The 23,076-nt window shown below is 38.1% G+C and overlaps 1 protein-coding gene across 2 annotated transcripts in view; it reads left to right on the forward strand.

Annotated features, from left to right (window-relative positions):
* The window catches only part of OLFM3 (olfactomedin 3), a 52,345-nt gene extending 31,563 nt beyond the window's left edge, over window positions 1–20,782 (forward strand). The window contains exons 1-6 of one of the 2 annotated variants that reach the window (XM_066192347.1): window positions 273–410; window positions 5,282–5,428; window positions 7,850–8,005; window positions 8,749–8,968; window positions 16,524–16,630; window positions 17,958–20,782. In XM_066192347.1, coding sequence (XP_066048444.1) covers window positions 282–410; window positions 5,282–5,428; window positions 7,850–8,005; window positions 8,749–8,968; window positions 16,524–16,630; window positions 17,958–18,635 — 1,437 coding nt within the window. In that variant the 5' untranslated portion in view covers window positions 273–281 and the 3' untranslated portion in view covers window positions 18,636–20,782. Of the gene's footprint in view, window positions 1–272; window positions 411–5,281; window positions 5,429–7,849; window positions 8,006–8,748; window positions 8,969–16,523; window positions 16,631–17,957 lie in introns of those variants that run through there. The other variant, XM_066192348.1, reaches the window with a different exon arrangement.
* Window positions 20,783–23,076: the final 2,294 nt, after the last annotated feature.

The following is a 23,076-nucleotide window of genomic DNA, read 5'->3' on the forward strand; positions in this document are numbered from 1 at the left end:
AGAGATAATTCACCCACGCCATCTCCCACTGGAAACTGCAATGACTATTAGCATAGAAAGGATTGTTTATTTAGTGGTCGGCATAAGACACTCATAAGTATTTGTTAGTAAGAGCAGAAAGAGGGCAAATGAGGATATGAATGTTTTTAATGGATGATTAAATCTGGGTAGCTTGATCTCCTTTCATGCTGTGGATGTTGTGTGCTGCAGTCACGCCTCTCACTGCCAGCCTGCACCGGGATCATAATCACTCACTATGAAAACTCATTAGCTCCACAGCAATGAGTCCTCCACTGCTGAAGCTTGGTGCTGTTCTTAGTACCATGGCAATGATCTCTAACTGGATGTCCCAAACTCTCCCTTCTCTGGTAGGACTAAATACCACCAGAATAACCACTTCAGATACTCTAGTAAGTAGCTGTTATTTGTTGCAAGCCATCTTAATGCTGAATTAGTATGTAAGTGCCAGCAAAAGTGTTAGTTTGTTGCCTCTTTGTAAATCTCTTTTCTAGCTACTAATCTTCCTATCATCTCTTAATGCATGCTTCTCTTTGGGCATCATAAAACTGCACATTGGTGAACATGTTGTGGTCTTACTATGAAAGGGAAGGTTTTAAAATAGTATCCATAAATATGTAAGAACAAATGCCTTCATCTAGAGCACGAAATGCTAAAAAGAGTACAGTAATGCCTTTTTGTTTGTCTAGACTGTTCTTCCTATCTTTACTGCTCCAGAAAAATGCATTGTGTTCTTTAGAAAAATTATATCTGGCAGTAGCTTTCTTTTTGAAAATTGGATAATGTTACCTAGTAACTATTCACTACCATATTCAACGGGTCTGAGTCCTTTCTATTTTTCTTTATTGGAATACAGTTGAACAAATAAAGAGCTGCTAGAAACAAAATAAAGTTGGTTCTAGGAGGTTAGATACCAGAATTTTTAAAAGGCTGATAATGGGAATAATACAAATGATAGAAATATCACTTTGTATCGTTCATGCTCATATGCAGCAGCCTCAATTAATAAAAACCTGCAGGAAAGCTTTGAATTGCTATGAATTCATGAGAAGCCTAAAAAGTCAAGTCACACTTTAATTGTGTGAGAGGGAACACTATCCTGGTATTTATATATTAAATTAGAACATCATTTTCCTAAATGCTTAGTAAAACACTCTTTTCTATGTATTTTTGTGTAACTGCAATCAGATGTTTACATAATAGTAGGTTATGTAAAATACAAATTTAACTATCTGTTTAGTAGCTCACAATTCTCAAAACTCAGAATTCTGTGACTAAAAATTATGCATTTACTAACCCACATATAATAAGTAAATATATGCTCGCAGGAAAAATACTACTGCAGAAAACCACTGTATTTAGTCTATAAATATTACTACTTCAAAATTATTTATGTTGTAAGAAAAATTCAGTTATCTTTTAGAGCAGCAAGATGAGACTACAAAGAAATGCTCTATTTTATTTTCCTTAAATGTAATTTTATCTCACTGAGTTACAGTATATATTGCTAGCTCTTGTGGCTGTATAAGTAGAAGTTCCCTATTGTATTTACATCCAAGTTTAAAGTTGCAACTGAGTAACTAGAAGATGCACACTATTTATTATGAGATATCTATATATTTATACACACACAAATGTATGTGTTTATGCTGATATGTTCAGATTCCAAGTAGTACAAAACTGCCATGCTTCCCTTGGCTACAATAGTACACTGCTGACAGGAATCCCTTCTAAATATTATTTCAAGAATCTTCTTTCCACTCACTGAGTTGAGCAACATGCATACTTTTTGTTTTGATAAGGGTGGCAGTAGTGCCAGTAGAGCTGGGAAAGTGATCATAAAAACTTGATTATCTGAGCTCGGCAACATCTGCCAAATAAAGAAAACATGAATTTCAGTCATGTAGGGTTCTTTTTGCACAAAACCAAGCACCACAAATCTGGTACCTTTCTTAAAACTTTAGATGTTGGTTGAAAGACTTTATGCCCCAAGTGCTCAGTAATACCAGGGTTATCACTGACTGATTTTTGGCTGCCATCCAGAGTTTCCCACTGGCAGCTTCTTCACTGAACTCTGCAGCATGAGCACTTCTCCAGAATTTCTCCCTAGCACATACACAGCTCATAAATTGTGTATATTGTACAACGTAAAAAAAGACCAAAACCTCGCAATTTCCTCCCTTCAGCTGGAAGAACTGTACAAGGATGTGGGGTCAGGTAAAGGGCCTCCTCTTTTGAGCTCTCTTTCAGTACCAGGGTTGAAATTGCAAGACAAACCAGAAAATACTGTTTGTGTTTAAGCAAACATCCTAAATAAGGCACTGTATTTGACCTGTCACTATAGTAACAACAGAGGTGGCTGTAACAGTTTTATCAGAATATATGAAAGTGCAAGTGAAAAAATAAACCTTTCAGAAGTGAAATAAGTCTTTAATACAACAGCCTGCCATGGCATATTGGGCTTTATAGGGACTCCTCTGTTTTCCCCAGGTTGTCAAGAAAATTTATTAATTGTTATAGCAAAACTTATTATTGTTGTTTTCCACTTGTTATTTCTTTTCTTGCTTGTTTGCTAAGGCCTGTCAGCAGTAAACTGCATTTGAAAAGTTGATGCTGTAGCTTCTGTAAGGTTTTGATGATTTCTAGCTCTTTTTGCACAGCAGTTTCTGCTTGAAGTAGGGTTTAAATGTCAAACCAAAACAATAGCAGAAAAATAAAGCAAAGTGCACCTTTGCACATATGCATGTTTTTCTCTGCCATCACTCCCATTACCCATCCTAATTAATGAAAGAAGCCTAAAATTCAAGTAGAGGGAGTCACAGAAAAATTCATAGAACTGTAGCCTAAATTTTGTATTTTAGACACCGAAGAGAATACCTGAGTTAATCATTAAAATGTTTTCTATTTCCTTAGATAAAGCCGAGAGAGACACTTACAACCTCTCTGGCATAAACAAGTACCTTTGCTAATTCAGACAGGATTATACAGCTTTACTGTGGACTGCATGATCCTGGTGCCTCATACATTGCCCACTGTAGAAAACTTACTTGAATCCAGTGAAAACAGTTTCCCTCAATCTAAATGTAGAAGGCATAAGGCTCAAATATAAGTTTTCATGAAGTTGTATTAATTACTAAAGGAATTATGATCAGAAGCTCTGGGTTCCTGAACATATTCCTGAACTTCCACAAAAAATTTTGTTTCCTTGCTGTTGCATGACCACACTGTTTGGCTGTAAGTTCTACAAACATGGAAACTATTGGAGTAAATAGAATTTATACCTTTCAAGGATTACAGTCTTGAAAGGCTTCACTTCTTAAAGCTTGCAATTTTAGGATCCTCTCAAAACCAATTTCAATTGTCTTTGCAGATGTAATTTTACTTAGTTTTTATTGTTCTCCATGTCTTAAGCTAAATTCTCTTTGCCCTAAAAACTAAGGTGCAGAGAATGCCATGGAAGCAGTTTAATTTAGCACTGAACGCTGCTTGTGCCTTTCTAGCAAAACCTAAGGCAAGATCATCTTTTTACAGGAAGGAGAGAATGGTCAGGGTTGGAAGGGAGCACAGTGGGTCATCTGCTCCAACCTCCCTGCTCAAAGTGACCCTGGAGCACCTGGCCCAGGATTGTGTCGGACGATTCTGGGAGGCCTGAAGTCAGGGAGACTCCACACCCTCTCTGGTCAATCTGTTCCCATGCATGGTCAGCTGCACAGCAAAGAAGTTCTTCCACGTGTTCAGGTGGAATTCCCTGTGCATCAGTTCCTGCCCATTGCCTCTTGTCCTGCTGCTCAGCCCCCCTGAGCAGAGCCTGGTCCCTCCTCTGACACCTCCCACAGATACAGATATTGATGAGGTCCCCTCTCAGTCATCTTTTCCTGGCTCAACAGGCCAAACTCCCTCATTGCTTCTACTCATCTACATTCTAGCACTTATTTTTTCTTTGCAAAACATGGTAGTAACACAGTTTTGGTATTTCTATTAACTGCAGTAGAATTTCACTGCCATTTTCAATGATTCCTTCAGAGGAGTCGCTGTTGTGAAAAGCCTGCGCTCTTTTCTTACCTCAGTCCACAGAGATACTGGCACCGCTTCAGACATGAGGAACTCTGCATCTCCTGCACTATAAGCTGCCAGGAGGCCATCAATATCAAAGCTTCCAAGTTTAAATAATCACTTTCTCTGCTGGCACTGAGTACAATTTCATAATATAAATAGCAACTGATTCCAACTGTTTCCAAACCAAAATTACTTCAATGAAATCCATTAGCATCTGCACTATGAAATTCATCACCCAGTACAATATTAGGAAAGAATAAGGCACAATATAAATTTTAAATTACAGTTTTAAAAGAAAGTTCAAAAACTGCTTCTCATATCTTGTATTAAGTTCTATCACCTGAATGCTTTCAATCATCTCATTATATTGTTCTCTGTCATTCCCACACTATTTCTGTACATCTCACTAAAGAGACACCAAATCCCACACAAACATTAAATGCAGCTCAGTGTTACCTTGCTCTGCAAACAAATATGATTTTTTCCTTCCTTTTTTTTTTTTTTTTTTTTTTTTTTTTTTTTTTTTTTTTTTTGTCCCTTTCTTTCTCAGTTATGGTTGCTGTAAAAAAGAACAGGTCAGGAATTTCCAGATTTCTGCTGTCCCAGTGAAGGACATGCAGTGTCTTAATCACCCTGTGGCTTGCCAAGAGCCCCATTCCCCTGGCCTAACCAGACACTTTTCCATCCTGCCCTGAGTGCCCCTGTTCCCTTGGCTAAGTGCAGTGGAGAACAGTTCCTGTGACGTGCAGCTTCAGGAGCAAACCTGTCCCCCACATCCAAACTGCTGCTGAGCCAATTCCCACCTGTGAGTCACACACTGTGCTCTCCCCGGGCTCATATGTTTGTTCTTTCCTGTCTCTGTTGTTTCCATTAGTCTAAAGTAAAAGTCATCTAGGTTGAAAGGACATGTTTGTTCTCTGCAAAGAATTAAATCACCGGGTTTGTGCTGAGTCACAAGCAGAACACTGTTCTCATCTGCCCTGGAAACTGTGTGTGCTGAACTCTTCTAGACAACTATTGCAAAGGTGTGAGATATGGCAAAACTGGGAAAATACCAACTAATTAGTTAAGAGTAATATTTGTCGACTAGTAGGAACCTCACTGCAGACATGTACTGCAAAAATAAAAATATTCTGCTGCAGTGGTTTTTTCAAACAATAAAAAAATCAATTCAGTTCCTTTGATTATTTCTGTTTTGTTGTTACAGACTCAGATTAGCCCCAAGGAAGGGTGGCAAGTTTATAGTTCAGCCCAGGATCCTGATGGCCGCTGCATTTGCACTGTTGTTGCACCTGAACAAAACCTGTGTTCAAGAGATGCCAAAAGCAGGCAACTCAGACAACTACTAGAGAAGGTGAGTCTTCCCAAAAAATTCCTCTTCTTGGTCATTAAACTTCCCATGGAAATCTACTGCTTTCCCTCTCAGTTAATACATAGTGAACTAATGAAGAGTTACCTGATTAAAATTGTTCTTCAGGGTACATCCCCTACCTGTGTTCTCATCTCTGGTTGTTATTTATCTTTTTTCCTTACATCACACCTTTCCCAACCCTTTACGTCTTCTCTCTTAGTCACTCTTCCCAATTTTTTTCTTACATAAAACAGGATAGATTTTTCTGTGTAAAACCAGCTACAAATCCCACCTCAAACTGGCTTGGTGCTGTGGGATTTAAACTACAGCTTCTGCTTCAATCATGTGAGACTGCTGAAGGTCATTTCGCATCTCTTATCAAAAAATAATGAGAGAGACACCAGAGCATCTTGAAAGCAAACTGCACAGAACATAAACAGTTCTAATTTTTTCATTGTTTCTTTTCCTTAAGTTTATTTATTTATTTTCTAGCAGTGCAAATTTTTCCCAACTGCCCTAATAATTCCAGTATTATCCACTATTGCATATATGGTGAAACCAATGAAGTCTTGTTTTGCATCAACAGAAAAAATGCTGCAACTATGAAAACACAAACATTCTGCATTCCCTGTGTAAGTAACCAAGGTTATAGTTACTATATTACAGCCAGTGGTACAGAACCTGAGGCTGAGAGAGTGCTTGAACAGCAGCAAAAATCAACATAAAATATAGACTTTAAAATACATTTTTAGCACATAAATCTTAGTATTTTTCTAGCTATAGAAAAATCAGTCCATTGTTAATATAGTGCCAGATCCCCATCGATTTTTGCTCCCTGCGCTTCCATGATCTTCAGAAGGGACTGTTTCAAGTTGGCAGAACCCAGAACACGAGATGCGTGGGGAGGACATTGATGGACCAGCAGAGAGAAAAGGAGCTGCTCTCCTCATGCTGCCGGTTTACTTCAGAAAGGAACACTTCAGTCTTTGCTCCAGCATATTCCCCAAATACTAAAATATTACTGGGGGGTGGAAAAAAAAACCAAAACCAACATGTTCTTTTGAGATGGGGACTGGAGGTGTGTGTAAGAACACAAGATAGTTTTTGAGCTGCCACAGAAATGAACCTAAACCATCAGCCTCTAAAAGCTATTTTCTTATGATTAGGACTGTGGCAATCATGGGTATGTAACGTATTACTACTTCCCTGAGTCCATACAGTCCTTTAATTAGAGCTTCTATGTGAATGTGTCTTCTGACAAATTAATTCTCAAAGTCCTTCCAGCATCCAAAGGACTTTATTTGCCTGCTTTCAACAATTAAATAGCAAAGGGAAAAAAAAAAAAAAAAGACTGCTTCTTTCACTAAAAATCCTTTCTCAGAACTATTAATGGCCACTGTAAAATAACTAATGTATACTATTTTTAAGAGTAGTTTCTAAATCCATACATTCTATAGATCATTATGAGTTAGCTCCAAACATGAATATCCATTCAAATACTGCATATTCTTGCAAACCACAGGAGTACTGCTGGGTTTGTCTTTTCTTAAGAAGGTACAATATGTTTTGTTTGAGCCAAAACTTCAATAAGGCGCCTAATACATTTACAGCAGTCTAGTTTTCTCATGTTTTAGGAACAAAACACTTACTGAAATAGAATAACTGCACTTGGAAAATGTGTCATTTTTATGGCTAGCAAAAGTGTTGCATTAGTAACAAAAATTTTTAAAAGTATGTATAGTTTACTCTGGATGACAGTTACTGTGGCATCACTGTGGTAAAAGTCCTCACTATAGCTACGAAGGGAATTCCACTACAAAAGTTACCTAAGCATTCACTACTTTACATCTGTTAAAAAAAAAAAAAAGAAAGAAAGAAATTGGTGTTCTCTACCACTGAGACAACTGGATAAAATTTCCAATTTTACATTTACTTAGAGAACTATGAGGAAACACCTCTGTTGTGATTGACACACCCCAGTTTATCTCCGGGTAGTCTAATGAATGCCTTATATTGAATGATTCTACAAATGCCTACTAACAATGAAAGTCATGCTCCTCGTACTGACCAAAATCTCCAAATTTCAGTCTTGTCCCTTTATATGCTGTATGAGCACCTTCTGAACCACAGTCACATCTACTACAGGTCTCAAAGTAGATTTTATTGCCTGACAGCCTTTCCTGAGCCCAGGGAAAATGATGCTTAAAAGACCTCTCTCTCTCTTTACTTCTGATTAGTCCAAACAATTTATGACTTCAAGGTCTTGCCCTATTCCCCAATATTTGTACTGTCAATGTAGAACTGTACTGAGGTAGAAATGATTCACAACTAATTGACAGAAGTGCATTTCATTGCCTGACATTTAACCAGGAAAAAAAAGCAAAGCAACAAGAAGTGCATTTAGAGATTGTTCTTCTTTAACAGGTTCAGAATATGTCCCAATCTATTGAAGTTTTAAATCTACGGACTCAGAGGGATTTCCAGTATGTTTTAAAAATGGAAACACAAATGAAAGGGCTGAAGGCCAAGTTTCGGCAAATTGAAGATGATCGGAAGACGTTAATGACAAAGCACTTTCAAGTAGGTTCCATTTTACAGCAACTTTCCAGCTTGCTGGAAACAATGTACTAAGTAGCAACGAATGGACTGCTAAGGTCTCAGCTTGAAATGCTCCTACAAGAGCACCATTCAAAAGAAAAGCATAATAATTCTTCCTTTATGATGATAATCTTTTGCTCTGTTCAATTTAATTTGGGAGGAATTATTAATTATTAAGTCAGTAGAGAAATGTCACTATAAACAGATTCCTGTTCTTTCTGTATCAACGTGCTTGTCATACTGAGAAGTTCGTATTTTTTCAAGCTCCTATGCTAAAGGGGGAGATCCAGTCGAATTCATAGCAAACAAGTAGAGTGCTGCACTCAGTGTTGCATGACATTTACTGCAGTTGAAGGGAAGAAAGGCTATAATAAATCAGTTTATCAACATTTTTACCCAGTACAATTAAGATCTAATTTTGTCTGAAGGTTTGCTTTCTTGAATTCAGGATGGGGAGGATGGAAAGTCAGTGGATTCAGATCATTTGAAGAGAACTCTTTACTTTCAATAGAAAGACTATTCTCTCATGCATTTAATCTATAGCTAACTACAGTTATGTCTGAGGTGTCTGAGACTTTCACAGTAGACTAAAAATAGATCTGTAACTAAAATAAATAATCATTTTCAAGTTGTTCTAATAATCTGGCATAAATATTACATTAAAGGAAATTAGGGGATTGAACTCCTTTAAATTTCTCTAATGCACATATGATTGCCTTTAACAGGAATTAAAAGAAAAGATGGATGAGCTCCTGCCACTGATTCCAGTTCTGGAACAATACAAAACTGATGCCAAGTTGATCACACAGTTCAAGGAGGAAATTAGGAATCTGTCTACTGTGCTCACTGGGATTCAGGAAGAAATTGGTGCTTATGACTATGAGGAACTGCACCAGCGTGTAGTCAATTTAGAAACCAGGCTTCGTGACTGCATGAAAAAGCTCAGTAAGTTAACAAGTTCATGGCAAATTTGGTCCCTTGGCTGTGCATTTTTAGTTGTCTCTCTTTAGAAAGACTAAGGTTTGGGGGGAGGGGGCGATTTGTTTGTTTCTTTGATGAAAGACTGCATTATATTTTGATCTGTGCTACCCTAGTAAAAAAGAGTAACTTGACCTAAAGTCAGTTATATCATTCTAAGTACATGACATAATGTACTGCATTACTGTATACAGAAGAAATTAGCTGAAAAATCAGAACAGATGCAAATTCAAAATCTGATGTTTAAACCACTTGGAGAGTTACAAATATTCTTTCATAAAACCTCAGACACTGCTACTAGAGTCATCTTTGGGTTGATAATGTGAAAAAAAAATAGTGAAAAGTAGATTGGAATCAGTTTTGAGATGTCCACATCATAACCCCAGCATCTTGCTGTATCACCTGAGAGGCCACTCTGACTGTAATGTCTTTAGCCTGTAATATTAGTGTTAAGGAGATCTCCCGTTCTCCAAATCACATTACAATCTAACCAAACTTCGCATCTAACTTAAAGGGACCAACGCATGATTTCTGCGGAATGAACAGCAGCAATCCATTGCTGCTGCTGCACCAGGTTTACCTCAGGCCACCTTCATCTTGGCTGCTCCCATGTTGCCTTTGGTAGAAGCCAAACATTGAGCATTTTTGAAAATCAGCACTAGCTCAGTATCAAAAACTAAAACTAGGGGCCTGAAGGATCAGTATCAAGTGTTAGCCTCAACTTCCACTAGGGATAGGTAACCTGCTTGACAAACACAATGCAGTCTCCCCTCTTCCCAGTCTATCCATGCGTTTGGAGATTTCTGAATGGATCACTGTTGCAACCTGGATAACTACAGCAAACAATCCAGCCCCTTTATGAAAAAAAAACACTTTGCAATTTAACACTGAACATGAATAAACTTGAAATTTCAAGGTTTAGGCCTGTGATCAGTGTCTCAGTTGTCAAGTGTGGGATGTTTACTTTTAAATGCTACCCAGGACATTAGATATCTTCTTAACTAGATAAGCAGAGCCTTCTTATTTTTGTGATGCAGTAGAATGAGAAAAATCTAGGTTAAGTTAGCCTCTTAAATAATTTATTTCTTTATTTTATTCTAGAAATAGCACAATGATGATGTGCTAAAATGTATGAAAGACTTCTTCAAACCAATTTCTTATGATCCTATTTTCCCTGAGTACACACACATAATAGCACATTACTGCATTGACAGAAGGCAGTCACAAGAAAATGGCTGTGGTGCAATACTGCAGCAAACAAGAAAATTCCTATGAATAAACAGCATTTTCTGATAATGAATGTTCCAGGAAGTTATTAGATACCAAAAAGCATCAGTTCAACAAGTATGTTGTTTTTCTTTGCTTTTACAGCATCTTGTAACAACAGCTAGTGAAGCAATAACAGTGTGAGATATATTTTGGACAACAGAATTATTAGGTGTATTGACATCCTATCCATTCTGAATTCCTGCAACACATTCTAATCTCTTGACATACCTAATGAAAAAAAAAAAAGTTCAAATTACATGTATTAGCAGCAGAGAGAAAGTTTTTCTATAAAATAAATTATTAAGCATATCCATTATCAAAAGGGAGTGGACCTTCTTAAGACCTAACACAGATTCATTCATCCTTATTGGCATTATTCCCTGGTCTTAAAAGCTTAAATGACTTTTATGATCCCCTGCTAATGGGCTGGCTGTTTTTCTGGCCTATCCCTGTGTGCCTTTTGAAGTACAAACAGCCTCAGTTCGGCTTCCTGTAACTGCTGAGAGCTGGGGCTGTGTGCTCAGATCAAAGAGCACGAGGGGAAAGCAGCTCTCATGCCAACACCTGCTTTGTGGCCACATTGGTCACGCTGGAGATGGCCCAGCTGTGCCTATCCATGCCAGCCTGATAGCCAGAAGCCAAGGGCCCCACTGTGCCACAGGATCTGGCTTGAATCTTCACAGATTTTGTTGCATTTCACAATACAACTTTCCAATCAGTGCATGCAATAGCTATTCTCTATTCTTCTCCCTAGGAGGTGTTTTTCTGCAGTATAATGCATTATTGATATTGTCCTGGCCACTTGAAAGGATTCTTCCGTCTGCACTGGCAACACTTTCAACACTCATAACAGTACACTAAGCAGTTACCTTACTTTCACTGAAGTTTAGCGATTACAACAGTTGTGATGACTGGTTTTGCTCCTTCTCTTTGGAATAAGAGAAAATTCAAGATGAAGCTGCTGGGATGAAGCTGACAAAACTTTTAAAGGGTGTATGCACTAAACACATTGGAAGAGTGCATGTGATTACACACGCCTCAAATTCACATGTAATTATGCATGTATGGGTCCTTTGCTGATAGTCCTGTAAGTCATGGGTATTTATAAGAGAATGCAGGTTGCACAGTATGCTTGGAGTCCTGCCTATTCTTGTTTATGAAATTGGAATAAAACTTACATGGGTAGCATTCATAGAAGCCAATACTCTGACATATAATTAGAGTAGATATATATTGGATTCATGTCTAGCTACATCTGGTTATAATGTAGACTCTGAACTATATTTTACAGTAACATTTTTTTTTAGAAATTCAAAAGTAGAATATTCTATGTATCCAAAGAAATTCTGTTGCATCAGTGGCAGAGGAACTATTAGTGCAGGCATGAGACTATTGATATTGATTGCAGTGGTACTTCTGGTACTTCCTTCCCTTTGGGATTTGAAGAACTTTACAAATATCATTTAGTATAAAACTGGGCAATAGACATATAGATTCCCATCCCTATTTGGTAGATGAAGGAACAAGCAGCCCAAAAGTGTAAATGAATTTTCCAAAGATTACACAGCAAGTCATGGCACCCATTCAGAAAAATCCAGGGCTTTCCTCTCAGCAAACTCTAATAACCATGTTATAGTGCTTCCTGGATTCATTTACTGTAGGAAAAGAGAGATACGTTCATTAAGAATTAATTCTCCATTCCCTCATATTAGTATATTATGACAAATTTGACCATTAGCAGAAAAGTACAAGCAGTAAAACACTTGTCATTCATTTGTGCAAGTGCCAAAGAAAAACCATCTTAATTTCCCCTATTTATTACCAAAAAAAAAAAAAAAAAAAAAAAAAAAAAAAAAAAAAAGCCATAATAATGATGCTTATGAACATTTCAAGAGAATGTTATGGTTTTATTTCCCTTGCCAGTCCTTCCACAAATGATACCTTCAGTTGTCTGTATGGCAGCTACCAATATTCAGTCACATCACAGAGAATGGGACAATCTACCCATTTCTAGTTATTCCAAATCAGCTCCTCTCCAGCTCAGCTAGCACAGCCTCCACAGTCTCCCCCTGGTACTTGCTCATTTTGGAGCTTTTCAGACATATTCTGCCCCATAGATTTTTGCAGCCCACAGGCTGTATAAAAGTACATCTGTTTTCTCTTCTAATGGTAAGTTCTTGCTCAACTTCATCTTTAATATAAAGAAATACTGGAAATCATGAACAGACTTACAGGAGTCCACTGTACAGAATTGTTACAGGAGAGAAATCAAGCCAGAAGGATCTGGATTGTGGATATGATGTTCCTTGTGCAGCTCAGTTTAGGATGTAAAAAGACTCTATGATTGGGCTTTTCCAACTACTACAATCAATTATGGGTGGGACTTTCTAATGCAGGCAGCTGCTTCTTCCAAAGCCAAGGGGAAGAGGCTGAGGATTTCTAAAAATCCCACTGAACCTCTTAGAGAAGAAAAATAAAAGGCTAGAATTATCATTTTTTTCTTAGGGTACCTGAACTTCTTCACATGTGCTAGAAGGGAGATATATTTGACCTAACTTTTCACTGTCATCAGGTCCTTCTATCAGGTAATCAAATTGCTATAAACCAAAACTTTTCATATGTTCCCTTCTGCCAGAGAAAAGGATTTTAAAAATTTTAAAAAAAAAAAATTAAAAAAAATTTTTTAAAAAAGTGTGGGAAGGGAGAGAGGTTTTGGCTGTGTTAAAAAAAAAAAAAATTGCATAGGCTAGTTGTAACTGTCAGCCCCCCCCACTACTATGGAAAATTCATAGTCCAGAGGTGATTTCCATTTTGCATTATATTTTTCTCTGTTCTATTTCTCTACATACAAAATGAGCTAAAGAAATGCCTCAACTGGAAGCTAATTGGAATTTTCATTGATTTCAAAATCCCAGGCTTGTCATGACAGAAAAATTTTAGGTAAATGATCATGCCTTCAATATGTTAGTGTTACCATTCCCTAGCAAAAAAACTTCAGCATGCAAGATCAACTTTAATACAGCCTCCCAAACAATTAAAAGGTTCATTCTGCAGCTGCAAATACAGACAGCGATTAGATCAATACTCTTAAGAAGACAAGAAGAAGCTGTTACCAGCATTGGTGGAGGAGTAAGGAAAATTTCTTGGACTGAAAGCAAAGTTGGAAGTGCTTAAAACCAAGAGAAAACTCATCTTGTTTCAGTGAGCTGTTAAACATGACTTCTGCAAAAGTTACTTGTGCAGCCTTAAGCAGTTTAAAACAGCATCAGCTGATTCCAGTTGACCATTCAGCCAAGACTTGCTTTGGGGCCTTGTCCTTTCAAGCACTACTTTCTGAACTAAGAGGACTTTCTGACTGGTTTGAGTTCTTCTGCTTGCTCATTAAATAGAAACCCAGTCAAAAGGATCTCTCAGCTATGAGGAGGTTGGGCTGACAAGACAGAGGTGGGCTCTGACAGCTCTGCTGCCTCCTTTTTGCTGTCCATGCTGTCAGCAAGTAGGTCAGCAGACCTCAGGTACTGCTGGGGTTTACAGAAGAAGCTTGCTGATGGCATATGAGTTATTAATACAATGGGAATCACTTATCATATGTGGAAGAAATACTTGTAGTATTCCTTAGTTTTAAATATCAGTTCCATCAAGTTATATCATAAAATAAGCAGATCTATGGGTTTCTGTTTAATGAGGAAGGAAAACAAAAATGAGACCTACTATAGGGCAGGAGGAGAAAAAAAAATCCTCATGCTTCTTAAAAAGTGCTCTGTTCTGCTATGCCAAAAAGGGAAGCTTTGTCACTTCTTCGGTCAGCTGCCCCTCAGCTATACAGCAGCTCTCCTAAGAGTCTCCTTTCTTGATCACTGCATGCTGTCTGGGAATAAAAATTTGATCAGAAATATACCCTGACTCAAACTGCTGATCATTTAGCAGCTGAAATAGTATGTCATCTCTTTTCACATTGAACAGCATCTCAATACATTTTGAAAGATCATTCTCTAAAAGCATCTAACTCCTGTGACAGGTGATCACAGCTCAGTTCATATAGTTTAAACTAAATGAAGGCTGAAGAGGTTCGTTAATTATGAACACTGTAACTAACTTTAATCAGTGAGTTATATATTCAGGATAAATACAATACAACAGAAGAACCACAATACTGACACTTCAGCATACAAATCTCTGAATTGTTCCCTAACCTCCAAAAGCTCCTCACACACAGAGCAGCACCCAAGCAGCCCCAGAGCTGCGTGCACACCCCACAGGGACTCCAAACAGCACCTGCTTTTCCCCTGTCCTGCTGCAGCTCCGGGCCCCAAGCTTGCTGTGTGCCCACGCTGCTACCCCCATGCCCTGGCACTGCTGAGCCGCACTAGAGTGCTCACACACCTGCCCTGCCTGGTGTGTGACACAAAAGGTGGCTCTGGGAGTCCTCACAGCTCTGCCAGGGGCTCTTCCATAGGTTTTGCCCATTCAGAAGCAAGATTTCACAACTCATAACGAGTCCACTTTTAGCTTCCTGGATTTCTTTTTTTTTTTTTTCATAGAAGAAACAGTGCTTCAGATTTCAAATTCTTTTTATGCTTTCCCACTAATTGCAGTACTGTGTTGTAAAGGCACCAATTAGTATTTGCATACCTTATAACTCATGCATTCACTGTGTTTTAATTATCCTAGAAACCACAAGTTCAGGAGTAATTGTTATTCTGATTTTTCTGCTTATTAGTTTTCTGATAACTCATTCCAAATTAAGTATTCCAAATTCAAACTCAGACCTTCAGAAGGGTTATCTCTTGCCCATTTCTGAGGCTATTCACTAACAGACCACCTGAAAATAAAAGCCTTCACCTTGATAGGTTATAGTCCTCTACCTTTCAAGCTAATAGCAGTTCATGCTGTAGAAAAAAAGCACTGAGCACACAATGCTAGCAGCCTACCTACAAAAAAAAAATCTAGAATAAAAAATTATATCCTATCATAACCAAGTCTTAAAAAACCTGTAAGATTCCTTAAAATGGGAAATTCTGAAAAATCTTCAAAATACTGCAACATGCAAAAATTGAGATATGTCTCTTAATAATGTCTCTTAATTGACCCAGAAAATCGGCACACCCTACCCTGCTCATTGCGGTCTCGGCATGCACCATCCAGTTATCTTCATTTCTGATACGTCCAACTTCCCTGGCTGTGAACAACTACCCAAGCAGCCTCTGAGTTTTCACCACAGCATTAACCCCATTCTAAGTGACCAAGATAGGCTGGCATTATACATTCATTTCCAGTTAGAGTACAAACTTCAGGCTTGATGTGATCCTCTCTTTAGAGCTGAATAAATTCACTCTCAACACCAGATACCGTTTGTTTTCCACGTTTCCTAGATAGATACGGTTATCAGTATAGCACAACCATTTAGCACAGATAAGCACTTGGTTTTAAATTTTAAATTTTTTTTCACTTCTTTTTACATTCTTTTATTTAAAAACATACTATTCATTCTAATTACGTGCACACCGCTGTGTGATAATAAATCTTGGTAAACACATGAATTCCATCAGGAGCTTGTTACTAATAAGTATCTTATTAATGTCCCCTAAAATATAGATTTTTGAGTTGTTAGGAAGGTCAGCATCCGAGATGGTATCGACTTTCATTATTTCCTCCCAGTCAGTCAAATGGATTAGAAGCCAACCAATACAGCCAGGCTTACTAAATAATTCTCATACTCAGGCAGCCTCCAGTATAGAAAGAGCCGTGTGTGTGTAGGCAGGGGGCAGTTGGGCACAAGCTTTGAGCACAGCAGTGTTGTGTGTACAAGCTCATTTTTGTGTCTGCCCTTAACCCCCTTGTTACCCTGGTCAATGGAAAACTGAAACATCCATGAATCCCAGCTTTGTGCTGAACTTTCTGAGGGCAAAAGGGGAGGGGTGGGATTATGTCTTCATTTCATTTATTATTAAATGTTCTTCACTTCAGCTCAGAAGATATTTTACCAGTTGTATTTTAGCTTATGCCAAAGACCATAACTGTGCTTCAAAAGATGTAAATACAAAAATATATACCAATAAATATTTATATGTATATTTTTGCATATTTATATTACTCTTCAATATGGAAATGTTCCTCCAGTGAAGGTGACAATCAACCTTCAACATAAGCCTGAATCCCCTGTAGCCACCATGCAGTTTGGAACATTTGGTCTTGTGCTCTAACTGATGTTAAGGAAAGTTGTGCATTAATGCATTTGTTTTTCTGATTTCAGCATGTGGCAAATTGATGAAAATTACAGGCCCCATTACAGTGAAGATATCTGGAACCCGATTTGGAGCCTGGATGACGGATCCATTGGCATCAGAGAAAAATAACCGAGTATGTTAAGGCTCTATCTTTGTCTCCTGGAGTCTTACTTGCTTTATTTTAATCTTTTAAAAGATATTTTTCCCTAGGAAGTTACAGTCCCAAGGATGCTTTTCTACTTCAGTCATTTTCACACTCAAACATCTCCAGAAAAAAAGCAACAGTGTTTTTGGAAAAATATCCAAAGACAAAAGTTATCTAAGCGCTTTTGTGCCATTTCCTTCAACTTTTTCAGGGTTGACAAATATCTATCAGAACTGACAACCCAATTTTTTAATTTCCTAATATATTCAATTGTACTTAGGTCTTTTAAGAACCAGAGTAATCTAAAACAAACATCAACATTTTTACCCAAGAGCAGGACACATAATGCAGCACAGTTAGAATCGGCAGGATTATGGTCCATGTAGGCTCTAGTCAGATCACTTGCTCCATCACATCCAAGTTATGTTATTGTTTTGTTGTTTGGATCTCAAATTGGCTACAGTTTTGAGAAGCTCTCTCCATCAAAGGGCTTTGGAAGTCAAAACACTATGTTTCATTTGTATGAAACCTACAACATGCATTATTTGAATACAGAAAAAAAAAAAACAAAGGCAACAGAAAAGGCAACAGAAAAATGACGATAAATAAAGATTTGTGTGCAGCTCTCCCCTGCCTGCTGTGTCTATGCAGGTTTGCTACTGACTCCAGAAATCTCAATTACCTTTAGGAGAGCAACAAACTGAGAAACTAAAAGGAGAAAAAGTAAATTGCATGAAGGAAAAAAATGGAAAAATAGAAGTTGCATAAAGAACATTAAAAAGAAGTAATAATTCTGTTTTAAGGGGGGAAAATGGCTTTGAGACACACTGCTTTCCTTGCTATTGTTTTTGTTTCCTTTACTAAGAAAAGACTATTTTTCTTTGAATAAAGAATCGCCTGAAAAATATTTAACCACATTTATTCATAAGTATAAATTCAAGTTTATCTCACATGCCATTTCCCATATCTCTCTTAAATTATTAGTCTCTGGAAATATCTTTAAGCAAGCACCATATAGCAGAGGCCCAAACACTGAATAGTCCAGAATTAAATTTCTCTGAAAATGCAGATACTGTAGTTAGTAACAGCTGTGTTGAGAGTTCACCCATACAGGTAAGTTTGATTCAGAAATTCAAAAGTTCCTTCTGCTTTGGCAACATGAAGCAATGTGAGCAATATTGCACTTTGATGGCCTGCTGCACATCTAAAACTTGTTTCCCTTCTGTTTGTGCAATGTCTCCACCATGGCATATCATGACTACGTACCACACGCTGTGTTCAAGATGTTCACTCCCAATCCTTGTTTTCTTTCCAGGTCTGGTACATGGATAGTTACACTAACAATAAAATCGTCCGTGAATACAAATCCATCGCAGACTTCGTCAGTGGGGCCGAATCAAGGACATACAACCTCCCATTCAAATGGGCAGGAACCAACCACGTTGTCTACAATGGCTCCCTCTATTTCAACAAGTACCAGAGCAACATCATCATCAAGTACAGCTTTGACACGGGGCGGGTGCTGGCACAGCGTAGCCTGGAGTACGCTGGCTTCCACAACGTCTACCCTTACACCTGGGGTGGCTTCTCTGATATCGACCTGATGGCAGATGAGATTGGGCTGTGGGCTGTGTATGCCACCAACCAGAATGCAGGCAACATTGTCATCAGCCAGCTGAACCAGGATACGCTGGAGGTGCTGAAGAGCTGGAGCACGGGCTACCCAAAGAGAAGTGCTGGAGAATCCTTCATGATCTGTGGCACCTTGTACGTCACTAATTCGCACTTAACAGGAGCCAAGGTCTACTACTCCTACTCCACAAAAACCTCCACTTATGAGTACACAGACATTCCTTTCCATAATCAGTATTTTCATATATCCATGCTTGACTACAATGCAAGAGATAGAGCTCTCTATGCCTGGAATAATGGACATCAAGTCCTGTTTAACGTCACCCTATTCCACATCATTAAAACTGAGGATGACACATAATTTTCTTTCCCTTACCACCCTCTCTCAAAGCAGTCTCATTTGTGATTAACTCTAAAAGCATCCATCTCTCTCGGTTCCTTTTAATTTACATTTCTTTCTTCATTAAACAAAAGCAACATTTTCTTCTATGTAATGCATTTCAAATATGGCTGAACCTGTCAAAAATGACCTGTCAGAAATAAAAAGCATCTAAACTCATGATTCTGCAAGGTCTGTCAAGACCTTGTCTTGAAAAGCACTAAAGAAGATTTAAATGGCTAAAGACAGTTTTTAAAAGATTATGATCTGCCTTATTTTAGAGTCAGAGACTAATGGTGGCTTAAGTGCATGAATGTCTTTTTTTACCTCATTTTTTGTTTTAATATATTGCTTAACTTCAGGAAACATTTCGGTAGTGTCAGACATATTGCACATTGTATTTTTTTATTTATTCCGAAAGAAAGATTTAGGAATTTAATTTACTTAGACAAGGAGTATGATTCATTCTGCCATCATCCAATTTCAGATGTGGTGCTGTACAGTATGTTTTTAAATCTCTTGCAAACATTTTATCAACAGTATGTATTTCTACCATTGTAACCACCATTGTGCAATTGTATCTCTTCACTTATGTGAAAGTAAACTAAGTACTATTTTTTATAAAATATATTGAAGCTTAATTGCAGTTCTGGCTATGAGTCAATTGAAAGTGGTAAAAATCTGATAAAAGGTTGTTATTTCTGAGAAAGACCAGTAGCTTCTCAAATGCATGATTTCTATTCTCAGCTTTGCTTCCTAGATCTCCTCTACACCAGCGGTGCTAACTGGCACATTTGCAACTTTGAAGCTTCATACCATTTCCAGCTTTAGAACTCTCTGCTCTGCCCAGTTTTTAACTCCTATTGCTGGCTTCTCTCTCTCTCTCAATCTTTTTCTCCTACGTTCTTCCCTTCCACCATTTGACTGCCTTTGTTTATGCTTATCCCTTTACAAGCCAGAAGCTGGAAGGGGCTGATGCCCTTTAGCTGAGAGTGGGAGTGCATCCTGTGTTTGTGCAGCTCTGGGGCACTGAGGAGCAATGGTAAAAGCCAAGCTGCTCTCCATCTGCCTGTCTTCTTATTCATAATAGCAGAACATTTATCTGTCAACAGAACTCTTCTCTGGGATGACAGTAACCACAGAAAATACACTAGGGTAGGTGCAAAGCCCAGATGATCAGTGTGTATTATTATGTATTAACCGTAATTCTTGTTAGGGAACAACATTGAGGCCAAGCTCTTGCAAAGAGGTTTGGGGCTTGCTAGCTGTAGAATTGCTACACCCAAACTGATGCCTTCAAGAAACAAATATTTCTGAAAGCTGTGGGGGTTGCTGTATTATCTCATTGGAAACTGAGGGGCAGGGAGAGGTGTGCAGAATTGAGAAAAAAATGTATCTGTTTTAGCAAAAATAGAAGCACTAGTAATCAGACCTTTTTATTAGCTGGACTCTAACAAATGGAAAAAGACAGGTATTTGAAAAATTCTGTGAAAGCTGTGTTCCCCACACTATCTGAGCTTCTATTTTTTATATCCTTTGAAACTGAAAAGCCAGACATTTTATTTGCTGGTTCTTCCAATGTACCAGCTGAGACCACCTAGTCTCATTAATGTTTTCATTATTATAAATATATGTGTCTATATATGTTTACAGATATGCTTTATAATACAAGCCCATGTGAAGCTGAACAAATTGCCTTATTTTTCATACCAGTTGCAAAACAAAAAAAAAAAAAAATGCTAATAAGGTTTCAAGAACTGATAAAGGAGGCAAAAAATCCCAAAAGAAAAACAACAAATTACATTACCAGAGAAAAGTTACTTTCTTGCTCTGATCTCCCCTCTCCTGTCTAGATGAAATGGCAGCTATTATCCCAGACAATCAGTTACACAGAATTTGGACAGACTCAATTCAGCTAAACAGAGAAATTAAATCCTGTATTGACAATGAAACCTCCTCTGTGACATGTGAAAATGTATGTGACTATTCATTAAAAAAGGTATTTTATGTCATACAGGGATGTTTTATGAAAGTGGAGTATGTTCAGATTTTTATCAAAAGCCATAAAACAAACCTCAACCTTTCCCCTGTACAGAGTAGCTTCAACAAAATAGATATTTTTTCAACCAATACAGCATTTGTAAAAACATTAGTTATTCGATTGAGAAATTAAACTTCTTTCTACTGTATCATTATAAACTAAAAGAATAGTCATTATCACTTTATCTGAAAACAATGATTACTACCTTATTTCTTTATAAGAATTTCATACTGTATAATATGTATCATACTATTGCATACATGCAGTAGTACAGGTTGATAACAGTTCTTACAGTAAGATTACTCTCACCTGATTTCAATACCATTTACAGGGTAACACCCTCCTATCAAAGGAAAGAAATAAAGAGACACTACTACAGGGTGCTAGAGATGGATGGAAAAGAGGGGTAGGAAAAGCACTTTTGTAAGGGGGTTTGTCATTCCAAGAAATCCTGCCCTTCTAAATTAGTAACAATGAGTTGGATTCCAATATTTAAACGTGAAATAACAGCTTCCATACAATCAGTACAAGACATAGCGAGACACTGTGAAGTAACATAACTTTCTGCTAAGGAGCACTGGTTTTTCTGTGAATGTGTTGATCTTTTCAAAATTGGAAATTGCAAAATAATATTCCCATAAGGCTGAAAACACCCTGCCTCAATACAAGCAGATTTCTCTTACAAGTTTTGCCTTCATAATTGGGCAGCATAAGCAGAAAATCTTCATAATGTAGAAGCAAGCTACAAGTTTTATAGGTGAAGTATATGCTTTTTATTATTATAATGGGGTACCAATAGTATATAGGGGGGGGAAAATCTCCTTAAATATGGGGAAATTATTTGAAGAGTCTGTTTCAGTATCTTAATGACCTGTTTCAAGGGATAAACATGTAAGAGAGGACCATATCACTCCTCCACCCAAAACAGGATACCAAAATTTCACTAAGCTGTGCTGGCAGCAGACAGGGATGCAGACAACCCTAAATCTAGCCCAGGAACACAAGTCTGCCAATCCTCCAGGCATCCTGTCCTGAGGGAGCCTAAGAAACGTGAATGATGCACACCACAAAGGCCATAGCACTCTCCCTGGAATGGACTGACTACTTCCCAGGACAAAATGGGCAGAACAAACCTTCACCAGAGAAAGCTTCCTGGAGAGTAATAATCTGTTATAGTCCCTTCTGGCAATTTGTGCCAGCGAGTAGCTACCAAGCCTATTGTTACCTACAAAGACAGCCTGCCCTGTCACAGTGTGCCAAGCAGACCACTGGAAGGGTGACTGTGGAGCCTCCCCAGCACTACAACCACTGCTAGCAAAAGATGGGATTCAATTTGAAAAATTAAAAGAAAATAGCTAAGGTGGGCTGATACAAGGTTTTAATTACAGATTGGTTACATCTAAGAATCCTTCTTTTCAGACAAGCTCAGGGGCAGTAGCTCTCACTCAGCCCAGCAGGCTGGATCCACAGCAAAGGCTGTTTGTTTCAAAGCACAGCCTGAACAAACCTGTTACCTGGTACTTTGTCATAATCAATTGCTTAGAAAATGCTAGAGTAGAGATGGACAAACCATTCAGCAAATTACTCATCCAGTAAATTGTATCCTGTTCCAGTTCAAAAACTGCCAGGGAACAGTCTTGGTACCTACTGATGTTTGTGCCAGCAAAAATGTATATTTGAAATCATTTGGATAAGCACCTCTTCCTATAAATCACCTGAGCATTCCCTGCTGTGAATCTTATATCCGCGACATGCAGAAGGCAATGCTAAGCATTCAGGCACCTTTTCCACAAAAGGCAACCGAGGGCTGCAGCTGCAGATCTTTGGGGCAGAGCTGTGCCACAGCCTGCTGTGCTGACAAGCTCCCCACACCACTAATTCCCAGGAGAGCAACTCCTGCACCACCACAGTGTCACAACTGCACCCCACCAGAAGCTCACACTCAAAAGGACTCAAGCATGAAAACTACCTTCCACAGATCATAAAGCCAAATCCTGAAACACACTTCCCCACCAAGAATAGAGACTACCTTATTGCCAGAACTAAAAGCAAAGCCTGTTTTCTAAGCTGAAATTTCCTCAATAATTCTCCAAACACACGATCATATACATGGACACCAACATGCAAGCAAATAAATTAACTATAAAATAATCCTAGAATTATAGAATAATGTTAATTTTTTTCCTACAGAAGAGACCCTTTAAATTATGCAAAGATAATTTTAATGAGGTTTTCTACATTCTCTTAATGGGAAATACTGAGGAAAGACAGTTACCCAGCACCAAGTTGTGGAAATGATACAAAATTGATTGTTTGGTATAGTACAGCTTTTGCCTGGCCCTAGAAAACAGAAATTCTATATTGATGCAGTAGCTATGACCA

This window comes from Chamaea fasciata, unplaced genomic scaffold, assembly GCF_029207755.1.
Source record: "Chamaea fasciata isolate MVZ Bird 193981 ecotype frontalis unplaced genomic scaffold, bChaFas1.0.hap1 SCAF_10, whole genome shotgun sequence".
Classification (NCBI taxonomy): Eukaryota; Metazoa; Chordata; class Aves; order Passeriformes; family Sylviidae; genus Chamaea; species Chamaea fasciata.